The sequence below is a fragment of the Molothrus ater genome, chromosome 1, assembly GCF_012460135.2.
Source record: "Molothrus ater isolate BHLD 08-10-18 breed brown headed cowbird chromosome 1, BPBGC_Mater_1.1, whole genome shotgun sequence".
Taxonomy (NCBI): domain Eukaryota; kingdom Metazoa; phylum Chordata; class Aves; order Passeriformes; family Icteridae; genus Molothrus; species Molothrus ater.
Window position 1 is genome coordinate 105,680,834 of NC_050478.2, and position 27,127 is coordinate 105,707,960.

General features: G+C 41.1%; 2 protein-coding genes across 4 annotated transcripts in view; one reads left to right on the forward strand and one right to left on the reverse strand.

Annotated features, from left to right (window-relative positions):
- Positions 1–18,491, forward strand: part of GREB1L (GREB1 like retinoic acid receptor coactivator) — a 131,851-nt gene extending 113,360 nt beyond the window's left edge. For both annotated transcript variants that reach the window (XM_054514016.1, XM_054514015.1), the window contains 13 exons: positions 117–361; positions 1,383–1,945; positions 2,392–2,494; positions 5,327–5,482; positions 5,688–5,827; positions 7,551–7,712; positions 8,025–8,229; positions 8,914–9,079; positions 9,775–10,002; positions 11,343–11,484; positions 12,619–12,819; positions 14,295–14,433; positions 15,744–18,491. In XM_054514016.1, the coding sequence (XP_054369991.1) occupies positions 117–361; positions 1,383–1,945; positions 2,392–2,494; positions 5,327–5,482; positions 5,688–5,827; positions 7,551–7,712; positions 8,025–8,229; positions 8,914–9,079; positions 9,775–10,002; positions 11,343–11,484; positions 12,619–12,819; positions 14,295–14,433; positions 15,744–15,907 (2,614 nt within the window). In that variant the 3' untranslated portion in view covers positions 15,908–18,491. The remainder of the gene's footprint in view (positions 1–116; positions 362–1,382; positions 1,946–2,391; positions 2,495–5,326; positions 5,483–5,687; positions 5,828–7,550; positions 7,713–8,024; positions 8,230–8,913; positions 9,080–9,774; positions 10,003–11,342; positions 11,485–12,618; positions 12,820–14,294; positions 14,434–15,743) is intronic.
- A 556-nt stretch (positions 18,492–19,047) lies between these two features.
- ESCO1 (establishment of sister chromatid cohesion N-acetyltransferase 1) overlaps positions 19,048–27,127 on the reverse strand; it is a 32,976-nt gene continuing 24,896 nt past the window's right edge. The window contains exons 9-12 of one of the 2 annotated variants that reach the window (XM_036398795.1): positions 26,008–26,097; positions 23,391–23,534; positions 22,355–22,542; positions 19,048–19,997 (exon numbers count right to left, since the gene is read on the reverse strand). In XM_036398795.1, coding sequence (XP_036254688.1) covers positions 19,850–19,997; positions 22,355–22,542; positions 23,391–23,534; positions 26,008–26,097 — 570 coding nt within the window. In that variant the 3' untranslated portion in view covers positions 19,048–19,849. Of the gene's footprint in view, positions 19,998–22,354; positions 22,543–23,390; positions 23,535–26,007; positions 26,098–26,668; positions 26,792–27,127 lie in introns of those variants that run through there. The other variant, XR_004981659.2, reaches the window with a different exon arrangement.

The window sequence follows — 27,127 nt, forward strand, 5'->3', positions numbered from 1 at the left end:
ATATGTATGGGCAAATAAAATTGTTAATGAATTTTTAGTAACCAGTTAAAGATAGGGAGTGTTCTTCAAAGTCAGAGAAAACAAAACTTCTTTTTCATTTGAGTTGGCTTTCCTAGGTCGTTGAAATACTGTGACCTTCGACTAATTGACTCCAGCTACTTAACTCGTACTGCGTTAGAGCAAGAGGTGGGCCTGGCATGCTGCTACGTCTCCAAGGAGGCAATTCGAGGGCCTATTGTAGCTCTTGACCTCAGTGAGAAGGAGCAGGAGAAGGCAAATGGCAGCGAGAATGACTCTGACGAGCTGCTGATAGACTTGGACCGGCCCCAGAGCAACAGCAGTGCTGTCACTGGAACCTCAGGTCAGTTATCCTACTGTTGGTCTGGAAAACAAGTCTTTATTCCTGAGTCACTGGAATTTGGATGCAAACAGTGAGATGTTTTCTCAAATGTGGGTTGCTTAGCTGGATTCAGCTGCAGGCTAGACAATGAAATGGTAGTTGCAGATTCTTCACACAGTGAGCAATTTTCCTGTCTACTGCTAAAAGGAGACGGTGTTTCCATGGAAGGGATGGTGTGCCATGACCAAGCGTCCCTTGTGATTTTGATTTTTAAACTTGTATTTCACATTTGTTGCTAGCTTTGTTCAGTGGATCCTGAAAAGATCTTAAAAATCAGAGCAAAAAGGGCTAGCATAAAATTCTAGGAATAGAAAAACACTATGTAACTCTGGGAATACCTATGGGTGAGGATTGATATCTGCCTCCTTGCCAAGACCAACAGAATGGTTGGGTCTTGCCTACCTCTTCAGGCATCACCTCCCACCAAGCCTTCCATTCTTTGCATTCTGCAGACACTTCTGGTTCCTTCCCTTTATTTCCCTATGAGTCTGAGGTATTAAGGCAGCTGAACTGGGTCTTTGCTGTGCACCAGGTCTTCCCATACACTAACTGAACCTGACAGGTAGGGAGGAGGAGGGGACATAGCCCAGTTCATGTCAAGTTGCAGTGAAATAAATGCTCTGTTCTTCATAGAAAGGAAGATACAATTGATCTGTGTATACAGTGGTTTGTTAAACTTGACTTTCAGAGCATTGTACCATCAAATTCCAAATCCTAGATGGGAAATGATAGATAGCATACAGAGATGAGGAGCGAGCACTTGGAGTCTGACCCCTGTTGCAGCAGGACATTTGCCTCCCCAGCCAAAGGGACAGACAGATATAAATGATTTCTTCTTACATGGTGAAACACTGACCTAAGCCACAGCAGCATTCACTGAACAGAAGTGTTTGTGCATTAGGATTGTCACATAGATCAAATGAATTCATGGATTTCTTTCATCAGTCAGTAACTTTTCATTGCTTGCTATTTGTTTTCCCAGGCTCCCTGGCTGACAACGGTGTGAGCTCCTCGAGTGCCACAGACAAGTCTCAGAAGCAGGCGCCATCCCTGAACTTTCAGGCTGTGGCACACAGCTCAGTAGACGAGGGAGCTTACTCCAGCTTTACAGCCAGAGAGACCCTGAAACAAGAGTGTGACTCGCTGGGTAACCAGATGGCCAGCAGCACCACCCCCAAGCTCTCCTCGCTGTCATCAGTCTCCCAGACTTTCCAGTGGCCTGCCCAGTCAGCCAAGGACAGCAAGGCCCTCCGTGTGGCACTGCCGCGCATCGTCATCCTGTCCAAAGCTGCCTACTGCCTCCTGAGCTCGCAGAAAAATGGGAACTTGCCTTCCTCCTCTTCCCTCCTCCCTCACGCTGACGTATCTTGGCTGAGCTCCCTGAGGCCTCTGCTGCACAAGGACATGAGCAGTGAGGAGCAGTCTCTGTACTACAGGCAGTGGACGACGGCCCGGCAGCACCACGCGGACTTCAGCAATCAGGCCGAGGCGTCTGGCACCAGGACTTTTCACCCCCGGAGGCTGCTTTTGACAGGGCCACCACAAGTAAGTTCCTCCTGCCTTTTCAGCAGTCTGAGGGGGGCCAAGTTTGCAGTGATGTGTTCTGAGGTCAAAAATCAAAGTCAAATTTTAAGGCTAAGTCGATGCTGAAAGTGGTAAGGAGAGGAAGGGTGATGCTTTATGTCATGTTTTAGCCTAGGTGAAACACATGTGGGTGGCACTGGGCATAACATTGTCAACAGGAGAGAAGCAGTTATCACTGCTGATCTCCCTGCATACCAAAGTGACACAGGCTGTGACCAGGTTGTGCTCAGAGAGCAATTTAGTAGAAGTGTTTTCAGTATAGTGGGCAATATTACATCTTGCAGTGTTTTCAGGCAAAGCTGAAAACAGAGCTTTGGGGTAAGCCCAGAGGCATTTATCTGAAATGTACCAAACTTCCACTGTAGTACTTTGGGTTGGCATTTAGACTTTTTCCATCTCTGGCTCAGGTTGGAAAGACTGGTTCATACTTGCAGTTCCTAAGGATTCTCTTCCGCATGCTGATCCGGTTGCTGGAAGTAGATGTGTATGATGAAGAAGAAATTAATGCCAGTAAGTATTTAGTAGGTATTCTTAAGATGTATTATAAAGAGCCTACCTGTGTATTAGTCAGCAAGGAAGTTTTTAGGCTCATTAAAAGACTATGAATTACACCTACTACATGTCCTCTCCATTGGTGTGTAGCTAGGCTCTAGGTGTCTGCATATATTTCAGTATACATTGATAAAAAAGTGAACTTTGTAATGGGCTTATCTGAGAACTATTAAATGTATTTTGGGTTGATACATTTGTGTAGCACTCAAACAAAAGTGAACACAAGGCTGTAAATGGGCAACATCTGTCCATGTTCTCTCTCCTTGCAGGTTTTTAAGTGCTGTCTGCTTTTAAGCAGACAGGACATTTAAGAACATTTTGTTCCTGGCTGAAACCTAACTATTATTTATGTTTGTTTAGAAGTTATATACCCATTTTCAGTAAGATTGTCTCCTGTCTGCAGTTTGCAGGTTTTATGCTGAGGATAAAGGACAGCAGGATCCTCTTTGGATTTGTGCTCATTTGTCAGATCCCACAGATCCATTAACTGCCATGGCAGGACTTTGCCTTGAGAAGAGCAAAACCTTTTAAAAATTAGTCCTCTTCATGATGTTCTGGTACATAATTCTCATGACCATTAGACTGGCATCCTGAAAATGTAGTCGTTGTTGAACCTTTGAAAAGACTAATATTTCTGTTCATACAGTGTTATTAATGCAAAAAAAAAAAAAAGGAAAAAGATATTTTCCTTTGATTTGGAGCTTTGGGGCAGTACCTCAGAAACTTAGGATGAAATATCAAAATGCAGGAGATGTTCTGCACCATGCTGACTGGCCTGTTGAGATCATGGCAATGTATCACACCCCTGCCAGGAATGCATGGAACTCCAGCAGAAGGGCAGTTTGGGTTTGGTTGGGGTTTTTGATTGTGGCTTTTTTGCTCCCACTACTTCTGTTGGAATGCTTCTCCAGAGCCCTTGTGTTCTCATTATTTTTAATACTACTTTATTCTCCACCCCATATATGTTTCTGTCCCATTTATATGCATTCTGTTTGGAACCAAAAAACATAATAATTTAAATTAAAATACTTCTTCTCTTCTTTGAGGTTTGTTTCTTTGGAGTGGTCAGGCAGCTATCTTACCTCCCCTTCAGCATTCACCTAGGTAGTCTGGATCTTCTTACAGGATTCTCACAAATGACAGGCTCTTTATTCTCCTAATCAGTTTGGTACTCTGGCCTGCACATCTATTTTCAATTTATCCTTCTGGTGCATGGGTGAGCAGAACTGAATGTTTAACCAATCCAGCCTACAACAGCTTATGTGTTTCCCTGCCCCCACTGAAAGCCCCATGATTGATGAAACCTGTGAATGGTCTTTTCCATTCTCCCTTTTCAGTGGCATTGATGCTTAGCTGGTACTCCAGGTTTCTCAGCAACTCTGTCATTTCCAACCAAGGTGCTCCCAACCTGCTGCAGAAATGCTTATTATTAATCCTTCAATGTACATATGACTCACATTTTTCCTGTTAAATATCACCAAGTTACAGTTGTTACAGTTGTTGAGGCCATTGAATTCCGTCCTGCTGATCTTTGATTCCTTTTGCATGTTGACAATGACTTTTAGGAGTGTGCCACCAGCAAACTTAAACCAATTTTTTTGTTTAAGCTGGTGAGATTAGTGAAAATATTAAACAGTGTGCCCCTCTATTGAACCTTTAACTTCATTGGTAATCTCACCTGCCTTTATGCTTGCAATGTTACGTACTGCCATCTTCTATCTAGTCAACTCTTTCAATTTACAGACCATTCTCCATTTTCTTCAGCTGTATTAATAATTTGTCCTATAGTATCATACCAAGTACTTGAGTCTAGAAGGATAAGATTCATTGCATTTTCTTTGTTCAGAGAAATAGGGATTTCATGGCCATGAAATAATGAAAGTAACACAGGATTTCTTTAGTCAACCTATTTGCATTTTATCATATTTTTAATTTAATTCAACATCTTTAATTACTTCCTTCACCCTCTCCAAATTTTGAACATTACCCAGGTCAAAGTAATGGACTCAGAGCTCTTTAGATTACTGTCTCTCCTCTTGCAGCAGAGTAGGGTGAGCATGTGCTCATCCATATACCCAACCTTCATTTCACCTGAGTTCACTTTTCTAAAATCAGTAACCTCAGTTACACACCTATTTTCATGTGGTCTTCCATCTCATTTTAATCTGAATTGACTCATGTTCAAGCTGCATTCCAAAGCTGTTTTTTTAGGCCAGTGTTTTCTACCATTCCCATTGCTTAAACTTGATTTTCTACTTTAGACTTATCTCTGTTGGATCAGTACAGAAAAGTTTCATTTGATCCTTGCTGTAATAGAAGCGTTTCTTCTACTGCCTTTATCATGTACCACCAGCTACTAGCTCATAAATATACACAGCCTCTCTTTCCTTGCTTTCATCCTTCTGCCTTTGGATACTTTTGCTTCTCATTAACTCAGTGCTCTTCATTCCATCACAGAGGGGCTCAAAACTACTACACCTGTGCCTTCTGCACAAATAGGACCATTCATCTGAGCATTTTAAGCTTAAACCAGAGTGAATTATACCTCAGCAGCATGAAAGATACCTAGGAGGCCTCTCCTCCTGCACACAGTTTCTAAGGAATTGCCATTTCTTTGGAATGGCTTTGTGTGGATTGTAATTTCACTGGTAGTATTTATGGTGTTCAGAGATGTTGCTCTGTGTGTGTGTGTGCCTGTGTGAGTTCCAATGCAACTGTAAAGCAGCAACCACCACATAGGCATCATTTGGTGGGTATCTGATTCTGCTTACCTGAAGTGTGTTGTTGCAGATCATACAGAAAACAGTGAAGTTACTCAGTCTAGCAATGACCACTGGCCAGACATTGAGATCTTCAGCAAAATATCTTTCGACCTGAGTGTACATGACCCTAAGTACAGAAATATAAGTCCTGTGTACACAGAGCAACTCTCAAGAGTGAAACAAGGTAAGTAAAATGTAGACTTTTAAAGGAATACTTTCCTGCAGAGATTCAGTGTTTATTGGTTCATTTGAACCCAAGTTCACAAGAACCTTTAATCTCCAGAATGAAATGGAAAGAAATAATTTATATATTCTTCACAGTGCCAGGATCACAGTATCTGTTTTTTAACGCTCCTAAAATTTCTGTTATTTCTTTTCTTTGTGCACAGAAACAAGCAAAGAAACAAAATCAGAGGAACCTAAAAAAAGGGAGACTGTGTCCATGATGCTGACTAAATATGCAGCTTACAACACCTTCCATCACTGTGAGCAGTGCCATCAGTACATGGACATTAATCCTGCTGCACAGGTTGGTGTCAAGGTCTAAGGGTAAACTGCATCCTTGGTTTTTTATTGTGGTCTCTCCAGGCATACTGCTCTCATCTCAGGACTCATGCTTTCACCTTGCCTCAGATGGAATTGTTTAATTCTTCCATTCTCAGGGGAGATATTGAGCTACAGACCCAGGAGCATCAACTGTGTCTGCCACGTTCTGAATGAGCAGTTTTTCTCTGCAGCTGCCTCTGGCAAAGGGTGAATATTGTGATTAGTTTTCTGAAGCCAAAGCATTATTCAGCCTGTCCAGAGAGTTTGCAGTGTCTCATGGGAGAAGACTGTAAAGATTAAGAGAAATGCTTGTCTAACCTAAATGCCAGCCATCCGCACCTGTGATGGGAGAGGGCAAGACCTCCTTCTTCCTTGCCTTGTATGTAACTGTGCATCCTTCTCAGCAGTAGCTTATGAGTCACTGGACCAAAATGAACATTTTAATCTGTTTAGTTAAAAAAACCTTTCATTTCTAAAGCAAACAGTTATGCTCACAGAAGACTGGCAAGTAAGATTATTCCTGGTTAATAGCTCACACATTATTTCTTAACCAGCAGCAGCAATTTACCTGGAAGTTTCTTATCTCCATTCATTCATTCCTTGCTTGCTAATGTTTTCCAGCAGCTTGCTATTAAGATATGGCAGTGTAGACACCCTGACCTGGCAGTGCACAATGCCAGTTCCCTCAGAGCAGCACCAGCAGGTCTGATCTAAACCTCATGCTTCATTAAGTCCATTGACAGAAGCAAATGCTCCCCAAGGACATCTGTTGTTCCCTCCACTTATCTTTGTGCATGTGGTTAAACATAACTAGTACTAATAACTATAAACACCTACTTCTATGTGTCACTGTGAGCTGTGTATATAGAATTAAGATAATTAAGCTCAGGGAAATTATACTTGCAAAGGGGAGTCACTGGATAGCAAACATTATGAAGAGAGAGGGATTCTTAAATGCTTTAACAAAACCTAAATAAAGTTGCTTTCATTTTCCATCTTAGGCTAATTATTTCAATTTTTAGCAAAATATTATGGAAAGCTCATTGGTAAGAGTAATTGATTTGACTTTGTAGTAAGACAGATGCTTTTGTAGGATGACATCTATCAGCTGTGTAGGCATTTGTATACACTTACATGGTTCAGTGCAGTGCTGGGCAAACTTAAGCTCACCCAAATTCTTCATAGCCTTGTTAATGGTGCGGTCTGCTTTGGTCACACTACTACTTAGGAGAGTATTGCCACAGGAAAAATACTATACTGACACCAATACAGTAGTGCTCCTGCTGAGGTGTCTGAATGATGGTGCATGCTGCTGTGGAGGCACCCCCATGTACTGCACTGCTCTTTGAACCTTCTGGGTAAATTGATTTGGACAGTTTTTTTCCTAGTATGTATGCATGTTTATGTATGTGTGTGTATCTGTATATTTGACTTCTGTTTGTAAATAATGAGAAATAATTCCTAGCTGAAATGGACTTCAGAAGAGTCCTGTTTGGCCAAAGACCATTACTGGTACAGAAAGCTGATTCCTTTAATAGCAAGGCCTCAATAATGTACCTTATTGTGAGGAACATGATTACTGAAAGAGTGGTTTGGATGTTCTTCTGTGATGGCTTCCAGTACTGTGACTGTAAGAACTCCTCCTCCTTGTTAGTCCTTCTGTGTTACCTGCTGGAAACCTCTTTTTGCTGCTTGTTGGTCTTCAGGTGTCTGACTCCACTCTGCATGCATTCACGTTTTCATCCTCGATGCTGGGAGAAGAGGTTCAGCTGCATTTTATAATCCCCAAGTCCAAAGAGAACCATTTTGTCTTCAGCAAGCAGGGAAAACATCTCGAAAGCATGCGACTCCCACTCGTTTCTGACAAGGTGCGTTTGTGTGCTGCTCTCACCCATCTGCTGCACGCAGGCAGCTTGGCATACATATGCAAATTAATGGGAGGAGGTTTTTTCTGTTGTCTTTTTGTTTTGAAGTCCTTTGTGTAAATCTTTCCTGAGTGCCCTTAGAATGGGTTTTTTGAGGGCAAACATCCTTTTTTCTGTTCCCAGTGTCCAATTCATATGTGTTGCAATAATCACTGATGTTAAAATGTGGTGTAAAAAATAAACAAATGGAAGTCCCTACCAGGAATAACCTGCTTTTTCACCCTAATGTTGCCAAAATACCTTGTGTTCCAGCAGAATTTGAATGCAGTCAAGAGTCCTATCTTCACCCCATCGAGTGGACGTCATGAGCATGGACTCTTGAACCTCTACCATGCCATGGAAGGCATCAGCCACCTGCACCTCCTGGTAGTCAAGGAGTATGAAATGCCACTTTACCGAAAATACTGGCCCAACCACATCATGCTTGTCCTGCCAGGCATGTTCAACAACGCTGGAGTTGGTAAGAGACACCGTAAATGCATTGCTGTGAAGGTACCAAGATCTGCATTGGACAGTGTGGATCATGCTGTTGCAGGAAACCATGCAGCAGCTCCTCACATACCTGCTGTGATAACAGCAGCAATGTCTGTGCAAAAATGCAGAAGAACTGCTGTCAGGGGCATGGAATATATGTTTGCATGGATCACTGCCTCTTCAGCTTAAAGTCTGATGTTTTGTGGGCCATATTCACTCATTTTACTCAATCTTGCTGTGTAAATTCCAGATGTTTAACACATATTCAAATTGCAATGTTTTAGTTAGCAGAAGGTAAATATTAACTGCAGCTGAACACTGGGGGCTTGAACTTTGGAATTTGTTTTCATGGATGCTGAGTTTATTTTGCAAGAAGTTTTAAGTAGCTTCAGTTTTAGAATCTTAGCCCTTTCTTGGTTCAAATTACTTCGTTAATGCCCAGAGAATTGTGTTCTGCAGAGCATCTTAAAGCATCCAGTCTTCTTGGAGTCTGCCTTGTGGATTTAATCACACTGAAAAAGGGACATACAGATTTCTTTTCAAACTAAGGTGATATGAGCACTAAGTTCAGAAAGGGTAATGACTGCAGATGTTTGTGTTACCTTTCTCTGGAAAGAGTGATAAAGTCTAATAAAGATGTCTGTATATCTTCTTTATGGTATTTCCTCAGGTGCTGCCAGGTTTCTTATTAAGGAACTTTCCTACCACAATCTGGAACTGGAACGAAACCGCTTGGAGGAGCTGGGAGTGAAGCGCCAGTGCGTGTGGCCCTTCATCGTGGTCATGGACGACTCCTGCGTCCTGTGGAACATGCACAGCCCCCATGAGCAGTCCAGGTTGGTGCCTACCCACGCTGGCTCCTTGCACTGCTCCAGCACTGCCAGCAGCACTTCTGTGACCAAGGTCCAACATCTGGCAGGGATGCCAGCATCAGAGCAGTAGGAAGGCCGAATGTTTGTTTTGTTGGCCACCAACATTCAGTTCAACACCTGCTGTTGAACACTTCCACATGAATGTGCCCTTACATCTGTGTCAGTACCTCCAACAGACCCCTGCTTGTGTTTGTTCTTTGCCTAGAGCCACTCTTCTTTCTAGCAACTGTTTGAGGGATTTTTCAATATGTTACTTTCTTTTGATTCAATTTATGTTTCTCAGAGCAAACAGTTTATTTGTGGAACTTAGAAGGCATTAAGCTCTTGACCTTCTCAGTGCTTACACTGTCCAGTGCAGAGAAAATAGCATTCCAAAATTTATGTGTAACATGACTTCTTTTCCCTTCTTAAATTGCTGTGTAAGAACTTTGCTGAAAGGCTCATTTTCTGATTGGTTGCCCTGATGAGGTGAAATTAGTTGCCTGTTGCTAAAAAGTCTTCATTTATGTATATATTTTTACAGCATCTGGAGTAAACATTCTCAGTTGTCAATCGAATTTTTTGGCCCTTTTTATACACACACATGTATATATTTGCAGGGTATGTAATACAAAAATAATAAAATATGTTTGTATGTTGTGTATGATGATGTTTTGCAGCCAGTCCCTGGAGCCTGGGAGTTTCAGCAAGAATGTGTCTTTGAAAAGTGTCCTCCAACACATTGAAGCCACCCCCAAAATTGTTCATTATGCAATACTGGGTGTTCAGAAATGGAACAGCAAGCTGAACACCAGGAAATCAAAGGCTCCGTTCTCCAGGTGCCATGTGCGTGATTTTATACTGCTCAACATAGACCTGACCCAGAATGTGCAATATGACCTAAACAGGTAGGCAACATCTCTGTGGAAAAATAGCATCTTGGCTTGATAAGAACCTTGTCACAATGTTTCTGAATGCTCTTGAGATAAACAGAAAGATCCTACCTTAGGTAATGAAATGAGTGCACAATCACAAAAATAAAACACAATGTGATAAATGTTTCATCTGAATGAGTAAGGCATCAAAATGAAACTGCTATAAGCCAAGAAAACCTGGGGAAGACAGATCAAGGGCAAGGAAGGGCTTCAGAGGACTGAAAAAATGAGGAAAGAAGAAACTTGAGGATAAAAAAATAGTTGGTTGTACCCAAAGTCCAGGAAAGGAGCCCAAATGGCCTCAGTTACAGGAAGAATGGGGAGTTTCCAGAGTGCCTAGAGGGAGGGATTCTTGTATTTCTTTCAGAGATAGCTGTCCTCCCTGCTGTCACTTGAGTTTGCAAAAAAACCAGATGAAAACATTTCTACTATTTCCTTCCTCCCCACCCCTGCGCTCACCTAACTTCATCCTAAAGCATTTGCAATAAAGCAGCCATATCATGGGCCTTTATTGCTAGGTCTCAGCACAGATTGAAGAAATACACAATTCTTCTTCTCCCCAGACAAGTGAGTTCCAAATAAACCCCGTCTCTGCTGGCCATAAATGGCCCTGGGGCTTTTCACCTTGGGTTCCTGCTGCTGTTTTCAGGGATCCTGTGTGTTTCAATGAGGAATTGTAGCCTGTCAGAGCAAGCTGGTGTCACTTTCAGAGCTCTTGATTTCACATTCTGTGTCAGGTTGAATCATGAGGTGGGTGTCAGTCCATAGAAATGAACAACATCATGAATAGTGGAGGACTAGGGTTACTTCCCAGCAGCTTTTTCTCCCATAGCCAAGTATTTGTTAAAGCCATATTTTTCCCCTTGACTCCAGTTTATGGAGAAATATATCATATGGAACTGGTTTGTTCAGAGGTGGAGGTTGGTCACTGCAGAGCTTCTGCCAAGTCCAAAAAAAAACCCCAAACATAAAAATAATTTCAAAAAAAGAAGTAAAGGGTGGGGAGGAAATGATTGATTTCAGTGTGTGACGAGCATGAGTGCAATCCAGATTGGGTGTGGGGAAGAAGCACACAGGCACACTGAAAAGTGAAGACTAGTTTGGGTTTAGGGTGACCAGCAGCTGCTTTCCTTGACCAGGAGCTCATTGAAGGAATGAGTCTTTGGAACTCTGCAGAAAATTTGTGGCACCATATCAGATGATCTCCAAAAATCTCTGCTGAGCCCACAGTGGTGCATTTTAGCAGGGGGTTTGTGAATGTTTGTGCACAGCAGCCACACAGCTGCTTTAGTGATCTTGTGTTTAATGTCCAGGTACTTCTGTGAAGATGTGGATTTTAATCTGAGGACCAACAGCAGTGGCCTCCTCATCTGCCGCTTCAACAACTTCAGTGTCATGAAGAAACACATTCAGGTTGGAGGACAAAAGGACTTTGTTGTTAAGCCAAAAATCATGGTAAGTCTGGTATACTTAAGTGGTAAAATCAGGACCTGTTTTCCCTAGAAATAATGAATTCTTTAGTTCCTTAGTCTTTAATTCTTTAATCTTTAGTTCTTTAGATTTATTTTGTGCTTATTTGACATCTGACATTTATGGCTTAATCCATGGTTGGGCTGCTGCATCAAAAATAGAAAACGAGAAACATTTTGCTATTTATAAATTACTAAACAAATCCTCCTAATCTATTAGAAGTTGGACAGAGATTGGGAAGAGTTTGGTGTAGTTTTTCAGTGGTATCTCTGATAGATGAAGATTTTGCAGACTGATCCAAAGCAAGCAAGTTGTACCAGATTCAGTTTTAAAAATTCAGCACAGCTACAAGTTTTTGGTGTTTGCTGATTTGTGATGAGTTTCAGTCCTTGCACTTCCTAACAAAAAGAGGGCTGAAGAAAGGCTCTGAAAACTACAACCTTCTGAAATCCCCCCACGAAATCCAAGTATTTTTAAAAATATATAAAATATTTTACACAGAGTATGTTACACCTGTGCCTATGGAGATGTATTTCAAAGGATTGTCTTTAATCTAGGAATCTTACAGTTTGTGTTCCTGGTGGTTTTCAACACATCCCACACCATCTTCCTTTTAAAAAGACACCTCCTGTACTTCACAATTTAACTGACTAAACTCTGCCTTTAAGTATTTTTGGGTTTAAGTATTTTTTAAGATCATTTTGTGATTTTCCTTTTCTTGTGGTTGCAGTGGAATCTGTAGTAACAGACTGGCCTATGAGAAAACTCCATAGAAAACACTTTTTATGGATGACTCCTCCCAAGGAGTATGTAATATCATGTAATGCCCACAAGTAAGGCAGGATGAAGGCCACTGTGACAGTTGGAACTCCACATTTTATGTCTCTTCTTTAGGCAAGCAGATATTCACAGAAGTACATAGCAATCACAGAACGAGCAATTAATTTATTTCTGTGCTTTGGTGCTATGTTAAAATCGAGTGGGGAGTTTTGATCCTTTTGTTCCTTTTCTCTCTCTTCCTGCTCTGTCATGCCAGTCCCTTCCCCAGTTAGAGGAACTCCAGCAGATCAAATACACAGAGTAGGTGGGTTAAAAGGGTTCCCCTTGGTTTCACTGCAGGTCTCAGACAGCGTGGCACCAATAATGCCTCTTCAGTACGTCTGTGCCCCAGACAGCGAGCACACATTGTTGGCAGCCCCGTCTCAGTTCCTCCTGGAGAAATTCCTTCAACATGCAACCTACAAACTCTTCCCCAAGGCCATCCACAACTTCAAGAACCCAGTACTGGCTATCGACTGCTACCTGAACATCGGGCTGGAGGTACAAGAGATATGCAGGGATGATGGGGACAAGGAAATGCAAACCTTTACTTCAGTATCTTTGTTGTGTTGAAATGCCCTTCCTCAGCTTCAAGGGTAACATTGGAAGACTTTGGTCTGAAACAGATTCTGCTGCTGGAAGTAAAGGACCAATCCACTGGAGAAGCTGGTGGTGAAGCCTCCAGCTGGCTGGTGTGGGTAGAGACCAGAGGTCTGTGATGGATTAATGTGACTGCTGGGCCGTGCCAGGTCCTGCGCTTGGGTCCAACAACGCCATGCAGTGCTACAGGCTTGGGGAAGAGTGGCTGGGAAACTGCACAAAGGAGGAGGATCTGGGGGTGCTGGTTGACAGCAGCTGAACGTGAGCCAGGGTGTGCCCAGGTGGCCAAGAAGGCCAATGGCATCCTGGCCTGTGTCAGCAATAGTGTGGCCAGCAGGACCAAGGAGGGGATCATTCCCTTGTACTGGGCACTGGGGAGGCCACACTTCAAATACTGTGTTCAGGTTTGGGCCCCTTAGTTCAGGAAGAACATTGAGGTGCTAGAGTATGTCCAGAGAAGGGCAGGGAAGATGGTGAAGGGTCTGGAGCACAAGTCTGATGAGCAGCAGCTGAGGGGGCTGGGGGTGTTTAGCCTGGAGAAAAGGAGGCTCACCTTATCACTCTCTGGGTTAACAGTTGGAGTCAGTGATCTTAGATCTCATGGACCCATGATAACAGTGGGATCTCAATGAGTGTAACCTAAACAATTCCATAATTTGCAAAGGAACTGGGCGTGTCTATCTGAAATAATATTTCATACAAAGCAAAAACCCAAAAGTGATGCCATTCTTGACAAAACCTGATGTTCATCCTTTGATGCTTCTCTTTTTATCAGCCTGGGTTTCAAGGAAATCAGATTTTTGCAAATACGTTCTAGATGTCTGTAGGTGAGGAGTTCAGAATTTTTGAATCCAGTGGTCAGCTTGAACTGGGTCTGGAGCAGGGTCAATGTCTAACAAGACATTTGTCTGTTGTTCAGAAAAATTTTATGGAGGTCAGTGGTAAGATAGAGGAGGGACCCTTTGTTATGGAACAGCCATCACAGCACTGAGACACAAGAGTGCTTGGAACCACAAGCACCAGGATTTCCCCTACTTATGGAATCACTTTTTTTGATAAACGTATCCTTATTAGAATAACCTGTATAATCTATACAGTTATTATAAGCAGGTAATTTGTAGAGGAAAAAAAATCAAACTGAATTAGAGAGCCCTGAAATAACGTGTTGCAGACTTGGTGACCAAATTTGAATCTAGAGTTTTGTTCTGTGTGTTACTTCTTTGGAAAGTTTGCTCAGTACTGCAATCTTGTTCAATTGGATTTTTATCAGAGCACCAGCTGACTTGCCTGTTATCACTAAGTTATATTCCATTCCATATAAGTCATCCTTAGACATTTCTGAGACAGAAAGCATTTCTTTCCCCCTTGTGTTTCAGGTGGCCATATGCTACATTAGCTCTCGCCCCCACTCAGTCAATGTCAACTGTGAAGGGGTGTTCTTCAGTGGACTTCTGCTCTATCTCTGCGACTCCTTCGTTGGTGCAGACCTCCTCAAGCGGTTCAGGTTTCTCAAAGGTAATCTCACTTCTCTGCTGGGCATCCTGGCTGCCTCTCTCCAACTAATAATAGCATGGATGAAAAGGGAAAGGCAGAGGAATAAACAGCTTGATTAAATAGCTCCATTATTTTCACAGTTTGTTTTGGCACTGTTTTCAAAAGAAATAGATGGAGTGGTTTTTGAGGGGTGTATGAAACTTCGGTTACTGTTGGCAGATAATTGAACCTTAGGTAAACGTTGATAAATGACATTCTTTAAGTTATTTTAAAGGGACATCAGCAAGGATTTTGGAAATCAGGCAATGAATTGTGCAGTCAGCAACTTGAGAGTTGTGAGCACAGATATTAGTGATGAGGACGGGAAATTCTGCTCTGGCAATCAGTCTATAATGGCAGTAAATCTTCAGTTCTGTAAATAAGGAAGGCTGTTAGCTGATGGATGATTTGGTTTGCCTCACCAGAACTTGATAAATCTCATAAAAATCTTTATTTTTGTCTTAATGCTGGCAATTAGCAAATTGCCAGAGGAATTCAGTAATGCTGAAGTGTGTTGCAGTTGTGGTGGCACAGCTGAGCCATTTCCCTCTCTTGTTGACTGAGGATGGTCCATGTGCAGGGTTACCATAGGGATGACCCTCAGCCAATTCCAAGAACCACATTTTGAAGTGTGCTCCTCTGCCCTCTTGGGCCCTGCAGGGCAGAGACAGAGGAAGAAGGCACAAAGACATGCTGGGGATGGTCCTGAAGGTGTCCAGTTCTCCTGCTTATTAAATGATCATGTATAACACCAGGTGGAACGAAGTTTGTAAATTTGTTAAACCACAGAAGAAATTACAGACTAAGAGTGCTTTACCTAGGGCAGCTCTCATACTTAAGGAAGTCAGCGGATTTTCTTAAGTCAGTTGTGAGACTGGTTTGGCTTCGTAGAATTTCATTGTTGACCTTCTACAAACCCAAATGTCCTATGAAATAAACAGAAAAGTAGGCTTTATTATTTGGGCTTAATTATCAGTAGTAATTTAAAGATCTAGTTAATGTTCTTTCTGCTGCAGTTGATGATATTAACACTGCTGTCAGACAGTGACATCCTGTGATCCAAAGCACATCCCACACCATCCTTGCATCTCCGTGTCTGTGCCTTCGTGCAAATGGACACATTCAGATGGATTGATCTGAGTCTGGTGATATCACTAATTGGTGATAGACTTTTCTAATACTACTTTTTTCCCCCCTAGCAGCAGAGATTTCTCTAAAATATCTTAGGAAGATCAGTGAAGGAAATGAGTTGTTATTGTACCTCCAGAATCTAACATGCTTTTCAATTGAAGGTGCCACCCTGTGTGTCATATGCCAAGACAGGAGCTCACTACGGCAGACAATAGTCCGCTTGGAGCTGGAGGATGAGTGGCAGTTCCGACTTCGGGATGAGTTTCAAACTGCAAACAGTAGTGATGATGAACCACTCTATTTCCTTACGGGACGCCACATATAAGCTTCTCTGAGACACCGCTAACAAAAGAAAAAAAAGAACTTTTTTTTTTAAAAAAGTACAATCACTGTGGAGCAAAGTGCAACCAATATTTATCTTGACTGCTCTAAAGGATTCCCCACATTCTGAAGTAGCTTTATTCTTTGGGGTAAAATTACCACATCGGTTATGATTTAAAGGATCCTGGATTCCAGTTATTCTCACATCATTCACAACCACCGACACCAACCAAGCTGTAGGATCTGGGAAGAGGATGTTGTTTTGTCAAAGAAGAATCCTTTTTATATTCAGCTGAATTAGGGGAAGAAGCTGCTCTCCTCTTGCAGCTGTAAGCTTGAATGTGTTACATGAAACGCACCCTAGCACATGAAATTTATCGAAGATAAGTGGAGGAGAGCCCACCGTGTCTCTTCAGCTCTGTGCTGTGGTACAGGAATACTCAGGGGTTTGAAACTACAATATAAAGTAGATATTTGTATTATGAGGAATAGTCTTGTTCTCTGTGCAGTGTTAGTTTAAAATTTGTAATTGTGTATGTATTGAAACTGTCTTTGGCAAAATTTCCACAGGTGTTCGAAGTTTACTACTTAAACCTGAACAAATGGGCAAACGCATGGCAGGCACTGTGCACCCTTAGCAATGGTATTTTGCCCCAGCAGGCACCCCCTCCTCAGCTCCAGGGCCCAAAGCAAAAGGCTTCTCAGAGCTGCTCTCTCTTCAGTTACAGGCCAGAGTAACTTCCCAGCAAATCATCCTCAGTTTCTCACTCTCCTCAGAGCTTTGGAAACTTGCAGTCCATCCCTCTTTGTGTATGGAAATGCATCCTCCTGTTCGTCCGGTGCCTTTGTGGTGGACAGACTGCCTGCAACTCCCTCTCCGTTTCCTTTACACTCAACTCCAGTCGGCTGCAGAGCGGAGCTCAGGTCTGAGTTGTACCCTGTATGAAGCAACACACCAAGAAATGTGCAGGAGAGTAACAATGCCTGAGCTGGACCCAAGAGAAACAGAAAGTATTCCACAGTAGCTCCAAGGCCGGGAGCAGAGGAGAAATCCCAGGGAGCTGGGACTGCTCAGAAGGGACTCTCCAGAAGCAGAGATGTGTGATCACATCACCTGAAACCATCATCCACGTACCTCTGTAAACACTGGCTCTGCAGCAGTCACACACTGTTGTATTTCCAGCTGCAATACTGCTCCTTGTGAAGGTGATCCAGAATTAGCTCGATGCCGCAGCATTTGGCTGTCAGAGGTGTATGTAGCAGGGCTCTGTTCCCCTCACACTCAGCAGATGTTATCTCACTGAGGCTTGCACACACACCTCCCAACAATCGTCTTTCTGCACATCGTGACCCCCTCTATCAATAAGAAAAATGCAGAATGTTCTTAAAGGCTATTCAGGAATATGAATTTACTCCCCAAAAAAGCAATGAAATTAATGCATCTTTATACCTGACTTGCAGTCATTGCAGAAGGACCTGCCAAAGCTGCATTTTTTTTTAAGGCATAGTGTTAATTAAGCAACTTTTTTTATCTTGTGATGAGATGTTTACAGATGAATAAACATAATATATTTGACAGAGGCCAAAGTAAAATGGTTTGCATATGTCTGTGTTGATGTAGCATTATTTCTGATGCTGTAAATTTAGGAAATTTCACATGAACAACCCCTTTCAGTAAATCTATTTTTACTTTCCTTCAGATAGAACCTGCCTTACCTATTTTAACACTGGGAAGATGTAGGAATATACAAGATCATTCTTGCAGCGTTTGCTACATGCCTGAATGTATTCCAGTAGCTCTGGTTTTGCCAGAGGGCTTAAGGCCAGCCCCCAGTCTTAGCGTGGTGTAGAAAAGTGTCAGGTATTACATGTTCAAAAATGGTTTCCTTTTTGTTCGTGTGTTTGATGTTTGCACTAAGTTCTTAAAACTCCAGATGCTGAGACTACCAGGAGGATCTAGCCCACTGGTGGAGCAGAGCAAAATCGTCCTGAGGGCTGAGAGTGCATTTAGAAAATCAGTGTATTTGCCTGCCTTTACCAGCTGATAGTAAACCCATTTCCTTAGTGCTGTCCCCTATGGAAGCAAGGAGTTTTGGTAACGCTGTGGCCAGAGTGCACAACACCAGCCCCAACAGCATAAGCCTGTCCTATGAACACTTTAAATTGGCTGCCTGTGAATTCCTGGCAAGGAGACCCTTGGTTGACAGGCACATGATTGCTATTCCATTTTGGTTTTAAGCCTTGCCATTAAGGCCATTCTTATGAATGTATGAAAATTGGCCAGCGTTATATTTTACCTGTAGATGTTCTTGTCTATTCACAGGTTAAAACTGAATGTAAACTAAGATTTAAAGAATCATATGCAGATGCTTTTTGCTTAACTTATGTAATTGCTTTTTGTGACTTTTGGAAGAGGGTTAAAAACGTTGCTTTCCTAGTGTAAAGTTTTCTTAACCAAAAACTTGGTGAATCTAGCTTCACTAGTCAGTCTACCTCATGTTACTGTTTATGAACTGAAACTGTCTGAAGTTGTGGCTATGGTATGTTTATAATGTGCTTTCATTAAATTTGAATATATTAAGTTACCATTTCAGACTGCCTCTCTCTTAATGGGTCCTGCTCTTTCTTTCTGAGCCCACCACAGAGGATTGCTTCTAGAGTTCCTGTGCACCTGCACCACTTTTCTGACAAAGCTCTTTACAGGCTGCTCACAGTCCCCAGGAAAATTACACATGGCAGCTTGGAAACAAACAGCCTCTGCAGCCCAGAATCCAGCACTGTTCTGCTACTCCAGCTTTAAGTACTCTTGAGTATTGTTTGGGATGTGGTGCCAGGTCTTTGCTTTAGCTCTAGACCAAGGCTAAGGACAGCACACCATGAACAAGTACATCCTGACTGCACACAGGTTCCAAAATGGAAACAAATGCTAAGTTTAACCTTAGCTAAATCTTTCCCATATTCCATTAGGGCTTTAAACTGTTACTCAAGACTGAAGGCATCCCCACTCACCTCACTATAAACCTTGTATGAGGATGGTCTTGATCCGGAGCTCCTGGGGGCATTGATCATCAGCATGTTATTTTTTTCCACCAAGAAAAATATGAAATACACTAAAGATTCATTCACACTTAGTATTATACAGAGTAACTTTAAAAAAGCTATCAAGTATTTTATTTTTAATCTATCTACATTATGTACAGATCAAGAAAGGCCACAGCAGTTTTTCAACATACAAACCCTTTGAAAGAGGAGAGATTTATGAAGGAGTGACAAGTATCAAAGTGAAGTCCACTAACAAAGGTATATACTCAGTACAATACTTCAAGAATGATGAGTACACCAGTCCTTGGGCTTTTCATTCCACCTTTTACTCCAAAACTAATCTGGGGGAGAAGGGGACAGGGGCCACAAGAGGATTCCGATGCTGCTGCCAGGGAGCAGGGTACAGGGGCACGCCAGAAGGCGCCGTACAGCCTGTGAGGGTTGTTGCCCACACTTCCTGCCCCAATTCCACTGGGCACAGCCTGGAACTCTGTCAGACAAGTGCTGGTAGTGGGAGCTAGGGCAGGAGCCCAGCGCTCCAGTACTGGGAAGCACTGGTATATCACCTCAGTAAGAACTTCAGCATGTACTCATCAGCCAGACTAGAGTCTTTGCATTAGTTTACAGTCCACTATGAACAATTTTCTGCTGCATGTAAACATGAATAACTAGATAAAATACAATCAAACTTTTGTAAAAGTTAATAAAATATCTTTCTTTTAAAAAAACAAAGTTAGCCTATTACTGCATTGTTTACAATTTTAATAAAATAGTACAACCGTTTGGTTGTTACCAGTCCTGAGTTCACTGTAATAAAAATGGCCCTGGCTTCTGCTGAAGGTCTGCACCCACTCCATGCAGTTTGGCAGAAGTCTCCAATAAAAATGGAATTCCTGCAGAGCAGTTAAGTCTGGTGCTGTCCATTGAGGAAGTTGTATACCAGGAACTGGCCAGTGCCACAGTATTGTGTTGCAAAGAGCTTTCCATCAGGAGTGGGGTCAGAGAAAGCAATTTCTTCCTTGCTTAAGTATGAGCCATATATGAAGTTGCTCCTGTTTAAAAAAAGGGAAAAGGAAAAAATAAAAGATGATAATTACTCTCAGAGAATCATAAAATTATTTATGCTATTAGGTGACAAACCATTAATTAAGTGGCACAGACACTCAAAAGGAAGAAGTTCTGTTAGGAGGAGATGGGTCTATTCATAGGATTTATCTCCTCCTTCCAAAGAGCAAGAAGAACCACTTGTTCTGGGAGGGGGTTTTATAAGGGTCTGGTGTTTTAGAAGGAATATTTGTACAGAACAATTACATCAAGAGTTCAAATCCAGAGTTTAAAATAAAAAGTTTGAATTAATTCCAAAGATTTTTTAATAGAAAAGAGAACACTAGGGCTGCAACTGCAATCACTAGGAATGAAAACAAGCTATTAATCAAGTTGGGGTGCTTATGGAGGGGCCTCAAGGGACCAACCCCAAGGCATAATTTCTAAATACACATTCAGTAATTAACTATACAAAAAGAATTAACTTGTTCATGAAGAGTATTTCCTGTACGTTTCAGTCTTATTTGAAGGGAGAGTAGGAATCAAGTGATAGCATTCTAATTCTCTGGCTGGCTGTGCGAGCAATTTTAGAAAACCGAATTCACGGTTTAAGACCTCAACTGGTCTTAAAGGGAGGTGTTATTTTATCCTTAGAAACAGAAGAAACTCCCTGTAGACTTAAGTTCTTTAGTTTCTATAAAATAACCAGAAATGTACTTGAAGAGCAAGCAGAAGCTTCACTCATATGGACATCACCATTAAATACTGAGGAAAAGACAGAAAGAACAAAATCCTTTTTAATTACTATCAGCTTTATTTTCTTCTCTTTCATGTGTTCAGGAAGATGATTTTGCAAGGTTAAGACCAAGTGGATTTCTGTGACTCCAAGGTACTGTGATAGCCTGGAGTGAAATGGGGCAGACATTCTCAAAATGAACTTCAGTCTGTTATGATGCCTTCAACATTTGGAAGTCAGGATTTAGCTGGTTACCAAAATTATCCCATTCCAAGTACCTTTTGCTATGGAAAATGTTTAGGTTTAGGCAGCTGAGCAGATGTAAGTGCTTACTGCCATACCAAAGCAAGTCTCACTCCTTTCCTTTGCCTTCTGTAACTTCCTAGGCTCCCTCATCAACACCAGCTCTAGAGCTTATCAGACCTTTCAACAAACCAATAATGCACCAAAATAATGCAAAACTTTTTAGTGAATACAGCAATGAGCTAATGGAAGGCCAAACAAGCACCAGAGCACAGCAAAAGGGGAGGTGCTGTGCACAGAAACGAGGAAAACTGAGGCCTCACTATCTGCAACAGGTCATCATAATTTATTCTAAAGATCCTTTAGGGCTGTAGCTGAGGAAGTAACTTCAGCATCATTCTGGAAGAGAAATCTTTCCTTTAGAAATAGTTTCTAGGAAGCTACAGAACACACTATTAAAAACCTGCCAAAAACATAAGCAGATCATCAAGTTAATATACTTGTGTGAATACAGCTTTACTGTCAATAGGTCAGCCAAAACATGATCTGACCATGATTTACTCCACCAGCTGGGCAAGATGAATTGAGCAGGGCAAAACAGCTTTGCTGAGCTCTCCAAATACCCAAGGGGGTGAGGACTGACAGAGGCAGCAGTATCTGTTCAAGAAACTCCAAAAAGATGAGGTGAGCACAAACCTGACAGCCCAGCCATCGTTAAGATTCGAGCACTTCTTGCCATTACTTAGAACTGACATTTAAACTTCTTGGAAAGAAACCTAAGGTTTGGAGATTCAACATTTTTAACATTTATCTAGACAATAGCACAGATGTTTGAGTCCTTTTTATGGACTCAAACATTCAGCTGGAATACACTCACCACTAGCTACTAAAGCTCCATGGAAACTGAAAATATCCAGAAGGTTCAGTGAACCTGAGTATATATAAAAGAGCTAAAACATAACAACAGCTGGAACCACCAGAGTACACCCAACAGTTTGGTGCACTGGGTCTCTGTTGCTTCCCTCTTGCTACCTGTAAGTAATGGACAATCAGCCAATGGTTGGGTCCCAGTCCATGGGCAATCTCACACTTGGACCAAAGACAGTCCTGTGTCCTTTACTCATAATTACTGTGGAGGAATTTCCCCCAGGAATCTGCCAGGGTGACCTCGTTACAATTACACTCAAAGGTTTCTGCAAAAGACAAACGACTGTAGAGTACTGACATTAGTTACTGAACTCCACCTAAACTGTCAACTGTGCTCAAATCCATATCCCCAGTAGCACCAGCAGCTTGGAAATACAAGCTTGGGACACACATAACAATCATTGTCTTGCAGGGAGTTCTGTGTAAACCACGTGTGGCTGAGGAATGTTTCCCTCTTACCTGAGACACTCTATCATGCGAGAAGCGATCTTCTTGCGGCGCATCATGCTGAACACCCAGATCCGACTGATCCCGCAGATCGCGGGCTCTGGAGAAGTTGAACAGCACCACGCTTTCTGTCTTTCAAATATCACTTTCTCATTTTCTGAACTGATTTCTGGAACCTTCTCTTCTATAACTCTGTAGCCCTGCAGATGATGTAAAAAACATTCGTCACTTTATAAAAGCATCACTAATGACTGAAGAAAATAATTTATGTTTAATTTATTTCAGTTAAACACACTTGGCTGCTAAAATGCCTTACCAAAAAGACTGTATTTTTGCATCTCATTTAATTTCTCATAACAGTTCCAAAAATCAAGAAAATTATAAAGATTAAATAAAGAAAAAACCATCTGAAGTTTCTCTCACTTAAAATAACAGCAACAAATAATCCAATCCTTATTACTACCTGTATTAAAGTGTTTGCATCAATTTCTCTGGCTTTGGCTAGGATTGTTTTGCTTGTTGTCTGATACTCCCAAGGGACAATAGAAAACAATACAGTTTGGAATGAACAGACAGTTTATGTGACATCAGTGATTAGCACTACAATGACCTCTTGTACTGCCTTCCAGTGCAGTTCTGTCCACTGCATTTATTTCCTGTGGAGCTGTTTGACCCTGCGGTGATTGAACTCAATCATACAGAACATCCACTCTTTCATCCATGTTGGATTTCTGTTGGGTAGGGAGTTGAACCTGCTTGTTGACAAGCAAGAGCACAGCCAGAGCTGTGTAACAGCAGAGGAAGAAAAATTCCACCCCTCAGCTATATCAAGTTTTTAAATGATGAGGGTCTGTCTGAGCCAAGTGTGACACCATCCATGTGTCTCTGCTCAGTGTCAACCACACAAAACTGAGTAACCACACTTCAGAATGGTCCAACCACCCAGTCTCTTCTTCTGTGGAACAGGCACACACAGAATAATAATTTGCTGTGTAAAACAGTTATTAAGCACTGACATAGATTATCTTTCTCCAATTCAATCACTTACCCACTGGATATGTTCTGCAATTAAGCAGCCAATGACTTTTTTGTCATTAGAAATAAAAAGAAGAGTTTTAGTTCTAGAGTAGCACATGAGAGGAGTTTGCTGAAATCCCAAGTCATTGTCTACCATTTCTCTGATTTCTTCAACCTGTCAAAATAATTTTAAATGCTGTATAAGAAACATGTCTAAATGCACATTTTTATAAATTTACATTAAAATCACAGATTTGCAGAAAAATATTAGGATATCTAGAATACTGAAAGCTATTCCAAAAGTTAAGGATCAACCCAAGTACCCTGCAACACATCATCTGCAAAAATGTTCCTTCAACAATACTCGTCTGGAAATAGGAAGAGTAGAGACCCCTCAGTCAGCTTCCATTAAGTCCAAATTTCATTAGACAAAGGCTAATAGAGAGAATGCAGATAATCAAACTGTGAGCTCTGATATTTTAGAAGTCAAGTAGACCTGCAAGGAAAGTTAAAGCAGTTTAGGATTTTTTGTTATTTTTGAAATCTTGAAAGAACTAATCCATTAAGGGTTTTGAGCAGGTAACAGCAGACACAGTGCCAAGGCAGATAGAAAATATAGGCATTTGTTTTAAAGGAGTAAATATTTTCTCTTTCCTTCAGCTTTTTACTCCTCCATTGGATTTTCAAAGAGCAACTGAAACTAAAAATAAAATTTTATTTAGTATTAGCAAGTTTAGAAGAAACAGATAAACTCCAACATGAACGTAAATGAAAGCTTATGCATGAGCTGATTTTTTACTGAGGCATTCCTGAACCTACATCTGGACATTGGAACAGCCTCTGTCCTCCCTCATCTCCTGTAAGACAAACAAGGTGCCCTCACCTATGGTGCATTAAATGGCATAAGCTTCTTGAATGCAAGCTGTAGTTACAGCAGTAATGCAGAAAGAGAATTACTGATGCTGTGAGTATCAAAACCACAGAACAGGTCAGGTTGGAAGGTACCACATTTGGTCCAACCTCCCTGCTCAAGCAGGGCCATCCCAGAGCACATGGCACAGGATTGCATCCAGACAGTGCTTGAATATCCCCAGTGAGGGAGACTCCACACCCTCTCTGGGCAATCTGTTCGAATAAACAGGCACCCACACAGTAAAGAAAGCTGTGTTTAAAATGCTTTAAAATTATTTTTAACAGGTATGAATTACTCTCTATTTTCTCACCTTCAGGTACTAATCATTTAATGACACATCCTATTATCTGAAACATCAAGTAAAACTATTCTTGAAATCAGGCACCCATGGTTATGACATGGTTATGACAGTAAGATTCTATTAGCTTCAGCTACACAGAACTACAGAAAACACTGTCCTAAATGACAATTCACTACAGTCTTCCTTCTTTTTCTCCCGCTATTATATTAAAAAATGAATGCACAACAAATGTACTAAAATTAGGGGAATCCCACAAGAAAAATAAAACTTAAAGAATAAACTTATCTGCATCAAATGTGAAAATTTGTAGTTTCATTTTAATTCAGTAACTTAGACTAAAGAAACCTGCTACAGCCACAACAGCAGCAAGAGCTGTCTTGGGCATCCATTCAGCCTCCAGAGGTCCCTTCCAACCTCAACCATTCTGTGACCCTCTGACAGGGATACTGTAAAAAGTCCCTATTAGCCACAGCAAATCCCCAGCTAAGCAGAGTCAGTGCCAGGCTATTGTGAAATGACACTTTCAGATGTATGAACACAGGTTAGCCAGCAGGACACTGAAGTACCAACTGCTTTAAGTCCCCATTAGTGTGTTGAGACCAGTTTTAGATCTTCAAGGAAGACATGAGTCATGGCACAAATGGAGATTAGCTAGAAAAGAGCATGATAATGAATGGAGCTCTAAAAAACATTATTTAGGAGTATAAACTAAAAAAAAGCAGCACATCTAGTCAATCTCCTTAAGGAAAAAAAAATCAGTTTGTTCAGGCACAAAAAATCTGCTGCAAGGAGGAAAAGAAGAATGTTTTCTTTAGCTATGGCAGAATGATTAGTAGTAATGAGCTTAAATTGCAGTATGGAGATTCTGTTAAGACAGACATTCATCCTAATGTTATGGTTAGCAAAGCACTGTAATACAGTCTGAAGAGGTCAGACAAACCTTTAGTGGTAGAATTTTTAGAAAGTTGTCAGATGCATCATAATCAGAGCAAATTCTGCTTTGGACATGGCAAGGGACTAGATGACTTTAAGGCCACTTTCCACCTAATTCTGTTTTTATCAGAAAGTTGCCTAGAGAATGCTGCCACATTTGTGCTGTGTTATAAAGTTAATAAATGTCACTTCATTTAAATAAAACAGGAAGTTTATATTACATAAAATATCTGTCAGACATTCTGCAAGGATACTTTAAGAAGTCTGTTGGCTGATGCTCTTCCCAGCCCTGCCCAAGCCCAGCCTCTCTATGAAGAAACCAGCAGAGTTTAAGAGTGAGGCACCTGACCTGTCTGTGGAAAAGGGAACAGAACCACTGCAGTTTTGAGTCCAATTTCAACTGTTCACATGTCAATGACACCAACTTTTCTATGAACATTTTCGTTTAGATGAAAACATCAAACAAAGCAAGAAATACAAGTCCAGTCCTTCTCACCATACCTTTTTAAGTGCATACTTTGGGTCATCAGGTAGAACCATTATAATCTTTCCATCAGGATATTCAGCCAAGATTCTCTCCTTTTTCCAACCCTAAATAAAACAAACACTTATCTAAATCATATACATGATGTCCTTCTATAAACAGAAGTGGCAAATTATCGTTCTAGACACTGAATTTATGCAGATTTCACAGAATTTAGCAGTTGCTTTGCTAGAGAAGTAAACTTCATCTAGCCTTTTAAAATGAGCATAACAGATAAAATGTTATTTATACAATAACCTAACTATATCTAAAAACAATGTGAAAGCATCTTGCAATTTCCCAACTAGATTTTCCCCCAGAAGTGCAGTGCAAACTCAATTTTAGAACAGAAGTAACAAATTCAGCTCACATAACTGATTTCCAAACCATGTAAATACTTATTTTTCAAAGTCCAGTGAATGAGAAGGCCCTAAGTTTTATTAGAAGATTTCTTTTTAACATAGTTACCTCCACAAATACACACTCAGTTTTAAAAGTCTGGCATGCGAAAGACCTCCAGGAGGTTCTAAGTGAACTGATTGGCATGCAGCTGCCCAAAATGTAAGGAATAATTTATTTTGTTACTGATCATAATTGTTAAAGCCACAAGAAGGATACTAGAAAAAAATTTATAACTACCTTCTAAGAATCTAATAGGGAAGGAGACTACGTTGTGTGTATCTGAAGTATAAACATACTCAAAAAAATAGAGGTAATTAACTCTTCTTCAGATCCACACTCGTGGTGAATAATGAGCAGTACCTGCATGGAAAAAAACAAAACAAAAAAGCCACTTAAATCTAGCAAGATGGGACTGGTAGATATTAGAACTCAAGTTGCTTTGATGGGACCTAAAAATATTGAATGCAGAAGTAACTTCAGCCACTAAAAAGGCTGATCTACAAGTCTTACTTCAAAGCAACTTTAAATAAAAAAGTCTTTGAAGAAACAATACTGATGGAGTGATTCTCATTGAAATCTGTACCTTCCCAGAAAATAACGTTTGACTGAAGACCAAGCAATGGAATTTGGCACTACATGAATGCCATATATACTACCACAAAAAATGTTAAAATTCAAATGCTATAATACTTGATC